Source organism: Mustela nivalis (genome assembly GCF_964662115.1).
Source record: "Mustela nivalis genome assembly, chromosome: 4".
Lineage (NCBI taxonomy): Eukaryota > Metazoa > Chordata > Mammalia > Carnivora > Mustelidae > Mustela > Mustela nivalis.
The window spans coordinates 107479741-107495728 of NC_139023.1; the positions used below are offsets into that span (position 1 = coordinate 107479741).

The 15988-nt window shown below is 37.9% G+C and overlaps 1 protein-coding gene across 2 annotated transcripts in view; it reads right to left on the reverse strand.

Annotated features, from left to right (window-relative positions):
* Positions 1 to 15988, reverse strand: part of METAP1 (methionyl aminopeptidase 1) — a 65230-nt gene that overhangs the window by 31559 nt on the left and 17683 nt on the right. For both annotated transcript variants that reach the window (XM_082729083.1, XM_082729082.1), the window contains exon 2: positions 1095 to 1146. In XM_082729083.1, the coding sequence (XP_082585209.1) occupies positions 1095 to 1146 (52 nt within the window). The remainder of the gene's footprint in view (positions 1 to 1094; positions 1147 to 15988) is intronic.

The window sequence follows — 15988 nt, forward strand, 5'->3', positions numbered from 1 at the left end:
GACACTTCTCCAAAGAAGACATACAAATGAGGCCTCTGCTTTCAGCTCAGGTCATGATCCCAGGGTCATGGGATCGAGCCCCACATCGGGCTCTCTGCTCAACGGGGAGCCTGCTTCCCCCTCTCTCTCTCTCTCTGCCTGCCTCTCTGCCTAATAAATAAATAAAATCTTTAAAAAAAAAAAAAAAGAAGAAGACATACAAATGGCTAACAGACACATGAAAAAATGTTCATCATCATTAGTCATCAGGGAGATTCAAATCAAAACAGAATGGCAAAGATTAATAGGACAGGAAACAACAAATGTTGGAGATGTGGGAAAAGGGGAACTCTTTTACACTACTGGTGGGAATGCAAGTTGGTGTAACCACTTTGGAAAACAGTGTGGAGATGCCTCAAAAAATTAAAAAGGAGTTACCCTATGACCCTGCAATTGCACTACTGGGTATTTATCCCAAAGATACAGATGTAGTAGAAAGAAGGACCAACTGTACCCCAATGTTCATAGCAGCAATGGCCACAATCGCCAAACTGTGGGAGGAGCCAAGACGTTCTTCAACAGACAAATAAATAAAGAAGATATGGTCCAAATATGCAATGGAATATTACGCCTCCATCAGAAAGGATGAATACCCAACTTTTTTATCAACATGGACGGAACTGGAAGAGATTATGGTGAGTGAATAAGTCAAGAAGAGAAAGTCAATTATTATATGGTTTTTCTTATTTGTGGAGCATAAGGAATAATACGGAAGACACTGGAGATGGAGAGAAGTGAGCTGGGGGAAATCAGGGGGAGACGAACCATGAGAGACTGTGGACTCTTAGAAACAAACTGAGGGTTTTGGAGGAGAGGCGCGTGGGGGGGTGGTTGAACCTGGTGGTGGGTATTAAGGAGAGCACGAATTGCATGGAGCATTGGGTGTGGTGCATAAACAATGAATCTTGGAACACTGAAAAAAAAAATTAAATTTAAAAAAATTTAAAAAATTTTAAAAATACAAATATACACTTTCAGAACTGGAATATTTCTAGTCTTCTACATAAAAGTCATTTTCTAAGACAAATAGTACAGAGATATAAGATTTTACTTACTTGCTTTCTTATGCAGTAACTTGTGAGTTGCCCAACTTCCTTTAAAACATTCCTGAAAGAGCAAACATGAAAATTAGTGTCAGGCCTTCAGAGACATTTTAAGGAATACTGTATGTAAAAAATAGACACCAGACACTTTGCACAAGTCAAAATCTGTGACTTTACTACATCCAGTTTTTGGGAAGGCTTAAGAAATGGTGATACCTATTTAAAAATTCACTTCAAAAAGGAACCTAAACTTACAGTACTTCAAATAAGTAGAAACATTAGCCTATATTATAAATAGCAGTCACAGTTATATTTCAATTTTATGTCATCAAATTATTTTGAAGTATTTGAAAAGAACCATAACCCAATTAATCAACTCTATACTAGAGGGGGGAAAAGGAAAATTTTGCAGATTTTTCCATTATTTATAGTAGTTTGATTCCTGGCTAGCTATACCCTCCTCTTTGTTTTCTCCATGCTGACAGCCCTACACTGTAAGCTCAGGAAGGGAAGGGACTATGTCAAGATTACCCCCACATCCCGAGAGCCAATCACAGTAGTTAGCACACAGTGGAGTTTCAGTGAGTACTTTGAGCAGAATGGATCAATGACCAGGAAGACTCAACTTTTCACTTAAGAAAAAAAGTTCTTGTGACCTATTTCAGATGCCAGTAGGAAGTACTGTCTTGGGAAAATGAACTCAAGTAATAAATTGAATTCAAATAATCAACTCAAGTAATAAATTAGAAAAAAAAAAAAAATGAATTCAACCAGACACAGATCTTAAGCATGCTTTCATTTTTATGGTATTTCCTTCAAAGGACTTAAAATTATTCAAACAAATAATTATCAATACAAAGAAAATTCACAAAATCCTACAAGTGTTTTGACTTTGCAATATAAAAAAGTAAGTAATGGATTTTTTAAAAAGCTAAGAAAAAACAGAAAGCACCCCTAGGACTATATAGTAATCAAACCACATTACACCAGTGATGCTAAAGGTACTCTCCCCCAAGGTTCATCCAAAGGCTGAGGGGTTAGTTTGCTCCTCCAGTGTCAGAATCTTCATGACTTCCCCTTTTCTCTCCCTGTATCCTCCACAGCAGACCAGCTGTTAGGTTAAGAAAATCCAGGTCATACCTATTACCTCCTATTGCAACATTAAACCCCAAGACTTCTGATGTATAAAAAGGTATCCACAACATTCAAGGATTTTTTTTTCAATTTTGAAGTTAAAACTAAGCTCAATCTTTTGGGAAGGATGGGGGATGTGGTTGGCAGAATAACGGCACCGCCAGGAATCGCCATGTCCTAATTCACGGAACCTGTGAATGTGTTGGGTTACAACTAAGGTAAAGGAGAATTAAAGTTGCTAATAAACTGACCTTAAGTAAGAGGGAGGCATGAGTCATCAAAGAAGGAATGATGGAGGCAAGGTTGGAGAGAAGTTACATTGCTGGGATTGAAGATGGAGGAAGGGGCCATGAGCCAAGACACTAGCCTCTAGAAACTACAATGAGTAAGTAACAGTTCCCAAAGCCTCCAGAAAGGCTGCCAACCTGCCAACACCTGACTTTAGCCCTGAGACCTATGCAGACTTCTGACCTACTGAACTGTGAGAAAATAAGTTTGTGTTGTCTTAAGCTACCAAGTTTGTGGTAATTTGGGATGGCAGCTATAGGAAACTAATACAGGAGGGAAAATAGTTATCCCTATCTGCCGTCAAACTGCAAAAACCCTCACAACCGGCAAAAAGGTCTGTTTTTCTCCACCCTGGAGTTACAGGAAACTGGTTGAAACACATACACACACACACACACACACACACACACACACACACACACTTATCTATGATTCTAACATAAGAGGTACTGTAATTAACTGAAAAATCCCAAGAACTGAAACAGGATTAAGTGACTTCTTCAGTACTACATCTATTCAGCCTAAGAAAAGAAAGGTAAAATCAGTATTAAACTGTAATATGAAGACAGCCATAATAAATAAGTTACCATTTACTATGTGCACTATAAACCTGTATCTCATTTCATCCTCAGAAAAATCCTGCAAGGCAGAAAGCATTATCCCCATTTTACACATGACAAAACTGAAGCACAAACAGCTAAATAACTTGTCTGTCACATAACAGAATCACACCAGGCAGAATGAGAACACAAACCCAGGATTACCTAAGAACATGCTTTCTCACTGCTTCTGTGTATGGATGAGTAGGTGTGGGTGCGTGTGGAGAGTTTATATTCAATTCAAAGCATCTATTTAGTACCAAACTCAGAACTAGAAAACATGTATGCAATTAAACTCTACCATTATAAGCTCTAGAATTTTATCTTTAAGGGAGCACCTGGGTGGCTCAGTCAATTGAGCCTCTAACTCCCCGTTTCAGCTCTGGTCATGATCTCAGGGTCATGGGATTTTGAGCCCTGTGTCAGAGACTCCACACTGGGCATGGAGCCTGCTTAAGATTCTCTCTCTCCCTCTCCCTCTGCCTCTCCCCCGACTTGTGCACACTCTTTGCTCCCTCTCAAAATAAATAAGTAAATCTGAAAAAATAAATAAGTTTTTATCTTTAAATCTAGGAAATGATAACTACTAACCATTTTCATGGATCCTCAACTGCCCACCTATAAAGTGGGGCTGATACGTCTAGGGAAGATAATATAGCAGATTAAAAGAGATCCTGTAAATAACTCATGGGAAAGTAGTTAACAAAGTTTCTAGCACATAGCAAGTATCAAAATATGGGAGCCCCTGACATCCCAGTGCTTATCACTATGCCTGGCATTGAACAGGTTTTCTTGGTTTTTGTTAAAGAATGAACAAAAATTAATCTGATCATATACACAAAGCCTTCTTCTGGTTATAGATGGAAATATAAACCTTCCATCACCTGCCAGAACTGACCACAAGCTGCCTACTCCACAGCTTTCTCCCCTCTCCTGGACACCAAAGAACGCTGCAACAGCAGAATTGTAATGGACCCTGGGAAAAACGTTCCCAGCCTCCTGGATGATACAAGTGGCCTCGTGACCTAGTCTGGCCAACATGTGAGCCCAGTTGTCAGGTGAGGCCTCTGGAAAGCTTTTTAGAAAACAGGCACCTATTTTTCTCTTTGCCCTTTCCCTGCTTCAAACCCAGAGACGCTGGCTGAGGTAAAGCAGCAGTCTTCTATCCACAAAGTAAAGAGTGCACCCCAAGAAGCCAAGGTCCCTGGTTTTGTGGAATTGCTGTTCCAGTCTCAAAATATCTACACCTCCAGACTCCTCATCATTTAAAAAAAAAAAAAAAAAAAACTCCACACCTTTAGTTTTGGAAGATGTATTGGTTAGAAATTGCATTAGATTATGAGAAACAAAAGCTTGAAGAACAGTGACATAAACAAATCAATCACTCACCTATTTCATAAGACTAAAAGGCAGGGGATGGGGTGGGGGTGGGAGAAAGGGGCCCTGGATGAAGGTGGCTGTAACAACTACAGCAGGTTGAATAATGGCCACCCAAAGACACCAGGTTGTAATTCCTGGAAACTGTAAATGTCACCTTATTTTGAAAAAGGGTATTTTTGCATATATGATTCAATTAAGGGTCTTGTGATAGGGAGATTATCCTGGTAGGCCCTAAATGCCATCATCATGAGTGTCCTTAGAACAGGGAGGCAGCGAGAGGCTCACACACACAGAAAAGGAAGTAATATGTCCAAAAGGGTAGAGATTGGAGTCATGTGGTAGAGCCTCTGGAGGGAGTACCGCCCTGCCATCGCCTTGATTTTGGTTCAGTGAAACTGACTTTGGACTTCCTACCTCTCCAACTGTGAAAGAATACATTGCTGTTGTTTCAGGCACTCCTATCAGTGGCAGTTTGTTACAGCAGCCACAGGAAACTAAGGCAGTAAATAATAAGACACCAGGGCATACACCTAAAGAATGACTCCAATTAGGGCACTGGGGATGAAGGACTAATTACAGTTTTCTTGAAGCTTTTTCTGCTTACGTGTACTTATTCATGAGGTCAACTCCCAATTACGCACAGTGATTTTTAAATGGGATCAACAAAGGCACATGACTTATTAAGAAACTTCAGTCAGCCATTTCGAACCCTACTCTTCTTCCCCTTTCCAAACTACTCATCATTATGGGTAAGACTGGCAAAGGTGATGAGACAGATTGGAGTTTCACTTGTTTTTCCTTCATCCAGACTACCTGATAGCAGAGATATTCATGGCAGTAAGGTTGTCAACAAGGAAAAGTTCAGGAATGGGGAAGAAAGGAGTGGAGAGAGGCATTCAGGGTGCGTCCTGGAACTCCAGTCTAAGAGTCAGCCAGGTCCAGAGGCAAAATGCCACCAGGGCTGCATGCCTAGTGTACCAGTGCTATTCTTCAGTTCCAGGCCTTGACTCCAGTGTCCCCTTAATACTAGGCAAACCATCTGCATACTAAGTGCGCTGGATACAATTCTGAATTCATTTTCAGTAGAACAGCTTAGAATAAATCAACTGACTGTCTGTCAATGAGAACGATGTATGGCTGAAGTGGCTTACACATCTCCTAGGTACTGATACGGCCAAGACTGCAGCACTGCAAAAACAGTCTTCCCTGAGAAAAATCAAGGTCAGATTTTTTGCTCTGTCACATACACCCTCCTTTCCAAAATCCGAAGGTACTTCACTTGTTAGGTAAGCACAGCACAGTTTGCATCCTCAACCTGGCTAACCCTTTTCCTGCTATCATTAAAATCAGGATATAAAAAAGGCAGGAGACCATCAAAAAATGAAAAGAAAATATGTCAAGAATAGAGAAGAGACTTCTGAACGGAGCAAGGTTATCAAAAGATGACTTTCAGATACTCTTCAGCTCCATTAGCCTAGGATTCCATCTTTTCAGTAATTATGGAAGAGACCACAAGTTCTTAAAAACCTGTGACAGTAGAAATGATTATCTCAAAGTTAATCTCCCCCAAAGTAAAGCAAAACAACAAAAAATTGAAAACAGATGGTGTTTTTGAAAAAAGGATTTGAAACCAATGATGTCTGGGGCACCTGGCTGGCTCAGTCAGTGGAGCATAGGAATCTTGATCTCAGGGTTATAAGTTCGAGCCCCACAATGGATGAAAAGATTACTTATTAAAAAGGGGGGGGGGCTGGGTGGCTTAGTCATTAGGCATCTGCCTTCAAATGCCAGTCATGATCCCAGGGTCCTGGGATCGAGCCCCGCATCGGGCTCCCTGTCCCTCTGCTACTCTGCCTGCTTGTGCTCTCTTGCTTTCTCTGTCAAATAAATTAATTAATTAAATCTTTAAAAAAAAAAAAATATATATATATATATATTAAAAAAACCAACAAGTTTAATAACTGAATAACAAAAGTTTCAGAAAGAAAAGGGAGAGGGGAGATCAAAGAAATAAATTCAAAGTTTCCCATAACTGAAAGACAGGAGTTTCCAGACTGAAAAGACCCCCAAAAGATAAAACTCAACTTGCCCAAGGAATGAAATATGAAATTTTGTAACAGTGTGATAAGAGAAAATCCAATTGGCTTCCAGAGAAAGGGGGGAGGGCTCCATCCTAGGTCCCCAAGATCATGACCTGAACCGAAACCAAGAGCTGGACACTTAACCGACCAACCCACCCAGGTGCCCCAACAACCAATTTTTAACACAGGCAGTCAGTCCTTACTTTGCACAATAGTGCAGAACCATAAAAACGACCATGCAAGCCATAAGTGTACAAAGTAATCTTCATAATCAATGGGAAATTAGAATTGTTCCAGGACCTTTAAAATTTTTTGTTACGACATCCAAAACTCTGTCAGTTATAAATACAGAGTATTGGGGGAGAAAATAAAACTCATGTTTGTTTATTAGTACACCGTACCACTGAGAATTAGAGCATTTTCTTTCTTTATTTAAAAACTTAACAAGACCAGTTTGAATGTTTGCTTTCTTCCCATTGTATAACTCATGAAATGGAGTGAACATCTTTTTTATGATTGGCAAACTGTCCTACTCCTTTCTAGGTTTGGAACAGCTTCCAAATTTTATCATTTGTACGGTCAATGGCTCTGAGAGTTCCATTAAAGTTTTTGTTGGTATTATTTCCCCTGCAACACAGCTATTCTTTTCATCACAACCATTTTCCTCATTTATTACAACAAGTTGGCCCCACAGAGTTGCTCTGGCTGCACGTCTAGAGTTTCTAAAACAGTGAGCAATGCCAACATTCCCGTGGTCAGCTATTTCTTCTACAAACCCCTTTCTGGATTTAGATTTCACTTCCGGCGTGATCATTTACCATTTCTTTGCTGTACTTTCTATCTTTGTTGGCAAATTCCCTCTTTCGATTATCCATTTTTGTAAAATATCACAGAAGTCATCACTGGCAAACAAAGCAACACAACCACGGACTTGGCTGTCTGGAAGAGAAACAAGTGAGAGTTGCACAATGGCCAGTCACTGATAGGTTCTAAAAGAAAGGAGGGATCGGTCACTGATCAAGGTGCCCACCTGTGACTTACACAATGATCCTGGGACTAAAGAGTTCCCTGTAAAGTATGTACTTCATTTAATTACTTCATGTTGCTGGGAGACTGGTTTCAGTTAACTAAACTATGCTAACTAAATTCATGCATATCAAAACTGCAAAATGAGATCTGCCTTTAGTGGGTACCTATCTAGCTCAGTCAGCAGAGCATGCAACTCTTGATCTCGGGTCATGACTTCAAGCCCCAAGGTGGGTGTAGAGCTTACGTTAAAAAAAAAAAAAAATCTGCCTTTACATAGTTGGCACTCTGATATAACCTATTTATAAAACTTTTCTAAATAGGTTATGTGAACAAAACACTTCTGTATCACCCAGGATCTTTTTTTATGCTCACAGAAGCTGACACACATTTCCTTAAGTTAAAAAAAATCTCTCTCCCAACTGATTCATTTAGAGAATACAGAAGTTTACATACCAATTTAAATGGGGGGTAGGGGATACATACTAATTTAAACAAGAAAGGGAGGGGGAAGACATCATTTCTTTAAAGAAGCATTTAAAAATGTTACCAAAAATTTAGCATATTCACCTAATTTTTTAATACTAAAAAACAAAACAAAAAAAATACTTTAACATTAACTACTTAGTACTAAGGATACTTCATTAATTCCTAAAGGGTTTATAAGTAGGGACAACTCAAAACCCACAAGATTTCCTAAAACACTCCTTTTCAAAAGTGGCTAGTGGCTAAAAATCATGGACTCTGAAGTCAGACAGACTTGTATCCTAGCTTGGTCACTTATTAGCTGTACAACACTTAGTATCTCTCAAGTTCTGGTTTCCTCAACTATTATGTAGGGAAAACAACTGTGCAGTGCTCAATTCTAATTATCATCAATTTTGTTAATTTTTGAAGCAATTTAAATTTTAAACTTGAAAAATGAAGCACTTAAATATCTGTCTTTAACATGTGTCAATACTGGCCCAAAGTCTCGGCTTATGAAAACCAATGGCCAATGAAGCAACTAGTCATTACTGTGAGCTCTGTATCTTTCTAGCATCATGACTGCCCACAGAAGCTGCACTGTTAAAGAGGAGATGTAACCCGAAGTCTGAACCTGCTCCCACCACACATACCATCAGAGAGAACCAAGCCTCCTGGCTCATGGCATCTGAGTACAACCAGGGACCAATCTCTGGCAGAATTCTAAGCTACACAGACATAATGGCAACCCTTAAAAAGTCAAATCTTTTTTAAAAATACATATAAAAAATAAAACATTCATCAGTGACACCAGTAGCCACAGTGCAAAGGAGGCAAAAGTCAGAAGATTTAGTCCAACCATAAAACCTGAACAGAATGCATGGGACAGTTATTTAAGAACTCTGAAAAGCAAACAGTAGCAGGCAAATTAGGGACAACCAAAATTTGAAGGTCCACTGAGCTGGTGATGAGTTCAGCATCCCAGCTGACCCTGAGTATCTTCAGCGGCACCAGAGAAGTGACCACCTGGCACAAACACACAGTGCTCACAGAGAAAATGCTCTAATTCCAGCTCAAAGACCAGAACAGGGAATTAACAGTGCTCAAAGAGCACAGATACCACCTTCTCCTCTCTCTTTATCCTCTCACACCCGAGATAGCCACCCATAAGCCTGTAGGAGCCAAAATTCTGAGGAAGAGGCATTTTCCTTCTCTTATCAGTGAAGCTGTAGTCCATAGAGGGTGGACCAAACCCCACTTTCTGCTCTCTGCCTTCCTGCCATTTGGCCCCAGACACAAACACAGTCATAAACTGTGCAGCAAAGCAGGTAACTAAACCAAAGATTTCTGACCAGAGAACAAGCAAAGAGAATTCCCAAGAAACCAGAAAATACTGTGAAGAAGTTCCAGAAAGGGAGCCCATAGAGTTGTTCATAATACAATACACTGATGCTTGTGAGAACAGAACTAATCACAAGTCTATCATCCAAGTCTCACACCAAGCACTGGGTCAGAAAGGTTAGAACTCGCAGCCAGAATGTAACCCAGATCAGGAGCCTGCTAAAACAAAAATATCAACATTCTCCACAGGATTTAAACAAGTCTCAAAATCTCAATATTCAAAATCTCCAGGATACAATCTAAAATTATTTGACATATAAAGAACCGTAAAAATTTCAACTCACAAGGGAAGTGAGTCAACAGACACCAATACCAAAATGACATGAACATTGCCATTAACTGACAAAGACCTAGAAGCAGGTATTATTAAATTAAAATGCTCCAAAAACCAATGAGGGATTCTTAATACCAGTGGAAAAAGAGAAAATCTTTGCAATGAAAAATAGACATAAAGAAAAACCGCACATAAATTTCAGAAGTGAAAAATACAGCAGCCAAAATAAAACACTAACTGGGTGGATCCAAGAGCATGATGGAGATGACAGAGGAAAGAGTCAGTGAACTAAAGGATCAACAGAAATTATCCCATTGGACATGGAAAAGATTTATTTTTAACGAACAGAGCCTCAGGGACAAATGTGACCATAACGAATTACTGACAGCAAAGAGGGAAATTACATAATGATTTAAAAAAAAAAAAAAAGGTCAACTAAGATGATATATCACAGTCTAAATCATACATGTCTAACAACAGAGCTTTAAAGTACATGAAGCAAAAGTGATGAAAGTGAAAGAGAAAAATCCACAATACAGTTGGAAGAAAAAGTAACATCCATTCATAATAAAAACTCCCAGTAAATTAGGAGAGCATTTCAACTTGATAAAGATCAAGATAAAGGAGCACTGGGTGGCTCAGCCAGTAAAGCGTCTGCCTTCGGCTCAGGTCATGATCCCAGGGCTTGGGATCCAGCCCCACATCGGGCTCCCTGCGGGGAGCCTGCTTCTCCCTCTCCCTCTGCCTCTCCACCCCTCCCACTCATGTTCTCACTCTTTCTGCTCTCTCTTCCAAATAAATGAAAAATCTTAAAAAAAAAAAAAAAATCATATACCAGAAGTCTACAGATGCCATATTTAATTGTGAAAGACAAAATGCTTTCTCCCTAAGATCAGGAACCAGACAAGGATGTCCACTCTCAACATTCCTAATTCAACATTACACTGGAAGTCTTGCAATTCAAAAAGGCAAGGAAAAAAAAAAAAAAAAAAAGCCATAGAGACAGAAAAAGCAAAGAAAGAAAACTGTCCCCATTCAAAGATGACATAAGTATCTATATAAAAATACAAAGGAAAAAACTCCCAGAACTAAAATATCAGGTTAGCAGAGTCACAAATACAAGGTCAACACACAAAAGTCAGCTGTTTTTCTATATACTGGCAATATATAATTGGAACATGACACAAAAGCAATACCATTTACAATTACTCCTCCCCAAACTAAATAAAGAGCATAAAGGTAACAAAACATGTATAGCAACTATATGCTGAAAACTACGAAACAATGATAAATCAAAGAAGATCTAAATAAATACAGAGACATCTTGTGTGCCTGGAGTGGAAAACTAAACGTCAGAAAGATGTCAATTCTCCCCAAATTCATTTGTAAGTTTTAAGCAATCTCAACTGGGATTTTTTTTTTTAGATATAATAAAGTATGATTCTAAATTTTATATAAAAAGGCAAACAAACTAGAACTGCTCAATTTTGAAAAAGAATAGAATTGGAGGTATCTTACACTTTTTCTTATATTAAGGAAATAATTTTTCCTATTTCTATTCTAAAATTAATTAGGGACTGATGGTGAATATCACCAAATGCATCTTTAGCATCTACAAAAGGAAATTTTTTTTATTTGATATAATGGCTTAATGTATTATTATTTTAATAGCTTTTCCTAGTATTTCATGATTTCTACCTCCCTGAAACAAACTAGTTGACTATGGTGGGTTATTCTTTTTTATACTATGCAATACAACTTGGTAATATTTGTTTTGCAAAGTTGTAGGCATTTTATATCTCTCACTGTGTATTGCTGGGTATTTTAATTCAGGTTTTCCTTACTGCCCTTTCTTCCTTTTCCTGTCTACCTGCCACTTCACTATTACTGCCAACCCTTATCAAAACTGGCCTACAGATAATTTGTCTCAAAAATATAAATACTTCTGCCATCTTCTTAATGAATAAAAAGGACCAGGTGGCAAAGATCTTAGAGGAAGGTTCCCATCAAGGTGGGTTGGCAGAACATCACCTTCCATTAAGAATAAAAGCCTGTGGAGCCTCCATCCGACATTGATTAATGGGAACCACCATGTGTTGACAGCCTTTCTTGTGTCGGGCATCTTGGATGCATCATCTCATCATCTCATTCACAGGTCACATGAATCCTAGGAACTGGATATTAATACTCCCATTTTACAGATGGGGAAGTTATTTAAACCTTTCCTACAAACTAAAGTCAAAATAATTTGAGCCAGTTCAAACAGCTATTGAGTGGTAAAGCCGGACTATAAATATAGGGTTTTCTGGTTCCAAAGTCCACTCTCTGCACAGCTATAGGGCTCACAGGGCAGGGCAAGGAGAAAGCGACAAATTGGTAAAAGAGATAAAAGGGGTAAGATATCGGTCTGCACCACTGCCCCCACTGCAACACCGTGCCCCGTGCATATTTTCCATTTGGCTGTCCCTGAGTTGTATTCTGTATAGTAAATCAGTAAATGTGAAGAGAAACAAAAACAATCTAGCAGCATAGAAGAGAAAGAGAAAGAGAAAGAAGCAGATGAGATCAAGGTAAAGGGGACAGATTTCAGAGAAAAGGCTAAATAAAATATTTTAGCTTAAGATTTTTAAAAATATAAATATGAATATGAAGAATTTCTCAGTATATACTAAGAATTGGCAAAAGGGCAAAATCAAAGGAAAAAATATGAGACTGGTCCCAAGCAGAATCATATTACCATTTTATAAACATTTTACAATGTAAGATGTTTTTATCCACAGAGCTTATATTATTATAAGTATGCTAATTCTCTTAGCAAAATTATTTCTTTATTAGAAACTATAGTTTCTAATGTTATCTTTATTAGAAACTATAGTTTCTAATGTCAAGTTATCATGTTATACCATGTTATCAAGTACAGACAGGAAAACAGAGTGTTTCTTATTGAATTCTGTTGAAAAGATGTTCATTAAGAAATGGATTACGTACCTTGAGAACTTCTTGGAATACAGAGCAACCTGTTGTTAACAGTGATTACTCCAAAGGATTGAGACAAACTTGGGGGAAGGCAGACCTCACTTCAAATTCTCTACATTGTATTACCTTTATTTTAACAACAACAACAAAGGACATGGTAATAAAATATCTCAGAGATTTTCATGGAATTAAAACATACACACAGAAAAATACTCAGCATCCAAAGTTAATCATCCTGATGGACCAGAAGCTCCCAGAAAGAACTTCACATGAACAGAATGAACTCAAGAACTTCTAAGTTGTACCAGTGAAAAGTTACTAAATGCCAGTAAGTCACTCCACTAGATTATTAATCCTTCATGTTGGTAAAACGCTACTTCTAAATAATAAAAATGAGCAAACACAGCCAGCATGTTATACAATATGGTTTCTTAAACCCTCCTGTTAGGCTTTAAGTGATTTCTTCTTCATTTTCAAATGAAGACGACAAAAAACGAAAAAACTGTCGGCTTACTCTAGAAGACCTACTAGACTCACAGAAAACAAAAGAACACAGTAACATTAGAAAGTTCAGGAAAATGTCCTTTCAAGAAGATACAGACCTGTTTTGTAACATAGTAACATTAGAAAGTTCAGGAAAATGTCCTTTCAAGAAGATACAGACCTGTTCTGTTAAGTTCCAGAAATACTATAACTAGCAACTATATTGTCATATTGTGGTTTTGTAGCTTTAAGACCTGGCTGTTTCTACTATAAAAATTTGGTCAAATAGAAGGATATCTAGGGGCGCCTGGGTGGCTCAGTGGATTAAGCTGCTGCCTTCGGCTCAGGTCATGATCTCGGGGTCCTGGGATCGGGTCCCGCATCGGGCTCTCTGCTCGGCGGGGAGCTTGCTTCCCTCTCTCTCTCTCTCTGGCTGCCTCTCTGTCTACTTGTGATTTCTCTCTGTCAAATAAATAAATCTAGAAAAAAAAAAAATAGAAGGATATCTATAAAACTTTGGTCAATAGAAAGAGTTGTCAAAAATCAATTACTATTAAGTGAGTGTTCAACATATAAAAAGCATTCCTGAGTGACAGTCTACTGCATTTGAAAATAACTATTTTGGGTCCAAACTATGGTATTCCATGTAAAATTGCTATTCAACAGCTTTCACCATTACTGATTTCTATAACTATAAAGTAATATCAAAATCACTTCTAACTAAAGGGGGCATTAAAAAGTTGTCACCTAGATGTGGTTTTAAATTAGATACAAATGTTTTATAACCTTAGAAAACAAACTATTTTCTCAAAATACTGTTTTTCAAGAAATCTCCTGCAAATATTTTAGCAAAATGCAGGAAACAGGGAATACTACATAAGAGAAAGTAAAAGCAAATCCCAGAATGATATGAAATAAATACCCACCAACCCCCTCCCCTGCAAAAAACTATACAACAGAGATAGAGACCTACTAATCCAAGTTGAAAAGATCAGAAGACACAAAAGAGACTTCTTACAGAAACATGAAAACTGACAGAATACCAAATATGTTTAAATATACTACAAAGAGATTTACAAACCCAAAGAAAAGGTTGGGGTAAATTAAAAATAAGTACACAAAGAGCTAAGTAAAGGATCTGCATAGGAAAGAAAAAGTAATCACAATATAGTAATAATGGGTAACACATGTAATGCCTACTATGTGTCACTATTCTAATTACTTTACACATGCTAACTCTTAACAACCCTATGAGGTAGGTACTACTTATATACTCCTTTTACAGGTGAGAAAACTGAAACATACAGATGATAAAGGACTTGCCCAAGATCACCCGTCTACTTACAGGGGAAACAGGCTACATGACTGTTGTCAAAATCACTTATAAATCAGAAGATAAGCATATGGCAAGCAAGGAGTAAAACAACTAAATACTCTTCTTGCATCTCCAGGAAACCTAGAGAGAAAGCCTAAGCCAAATCATCAGGACATAGCAATATAATCATGTTACTTAGAGATATGGAATTAAATGACAAAAATAATCTGTTTAAAACATTGAAATAAAGATAAGTAAGTTCTGAGGATGTAATGTACAACATGATGATACTGTATTGTGTATCTGAAAGTTGCTAGGAACAAAAATCCAAAAGTTCTTATCACAAGGATATAAATATTTGTAACTAGTGAGGTAATGGATATTAATATTAACTAAATTTACTGTGGTAATCATGTTGCAATATCTACATATATCAAATCATTTAACTTGATATGCCTTAAGCTTATACAAAGTTAAGTCAATTACTTCTCAGTAAAACTGGAACAAAATTTTGAAAGAAATTACATGGTATAAGGATTACAGAATATGTGACTCAAAGCACGTCCTTCCAAGAACCAAAATCAGATTCCCTATAATGCAAAGTGCATATATACTAAGGCTCATCTCCTACCGTCAGTATTTTAAATTGAATGCCCTTTTCTAGCTCCATGAAGAATCCATCTAAAGATTAGTTGCTTTCTTTTCCTGAGTTAAAACATTATACCAATTAATACACAATTAGGGCAATGTATTTATACTTTCTGCTAATAGTGTGACTGAACAAGTTACTCTCCACCCCACGAGTGAATATCCCATGGGGCAAAACACACAGCCCACCTTGTTTAGTCTCTTCCCTGGGGGACATCACTCCTCTGATGAAGTAGGCCTGACAGACTGGCATCAAGAACTAAAACAATTAGACTGACTGCCCCTTTCTTTCACATTGATCTTACTTCCATCCTAACACCTGTTGTATTCAGTGACTTACCCCCTTACAGGGGTATGTCTACACACTTATCATTATTTGATTGTTCCAATATTATACTCAGAAGGCCATGTTATTTACAACAGGACCACATCCAGAACCCAATCATCAAATCTTCCTGAATTTTAAATACACAAAGACTTTTTGCTTCCAATTGCAAATACTTGCCATCTGGAGTGTTCAAAGTTAAGTTCCAAAGGTTTTTCTTTTTACCCCTCTTGATCAAGGAACTCTTGTTAGAAAGAAATCTAGAGCAGTCTTCAGTATTTAAAACAGAAAAAAGAGTGGCTCTAAGACAGGAGCAGGGAGCTGGTGCCATTCCCACTTGTGCCCAACTCCATAGGTAGCTTTCAAAGCAATTAAGCTTAAATAATCAGATGCCCTCCTATCCTCCATTCAAACCTCACCTTTCTTCAAGAGTACAGAATATAATAATAACTGATTTTAAATACCATCTGTCCCTCAGTGGAAACTGACACTTCCAAACCCTTTAGCAATA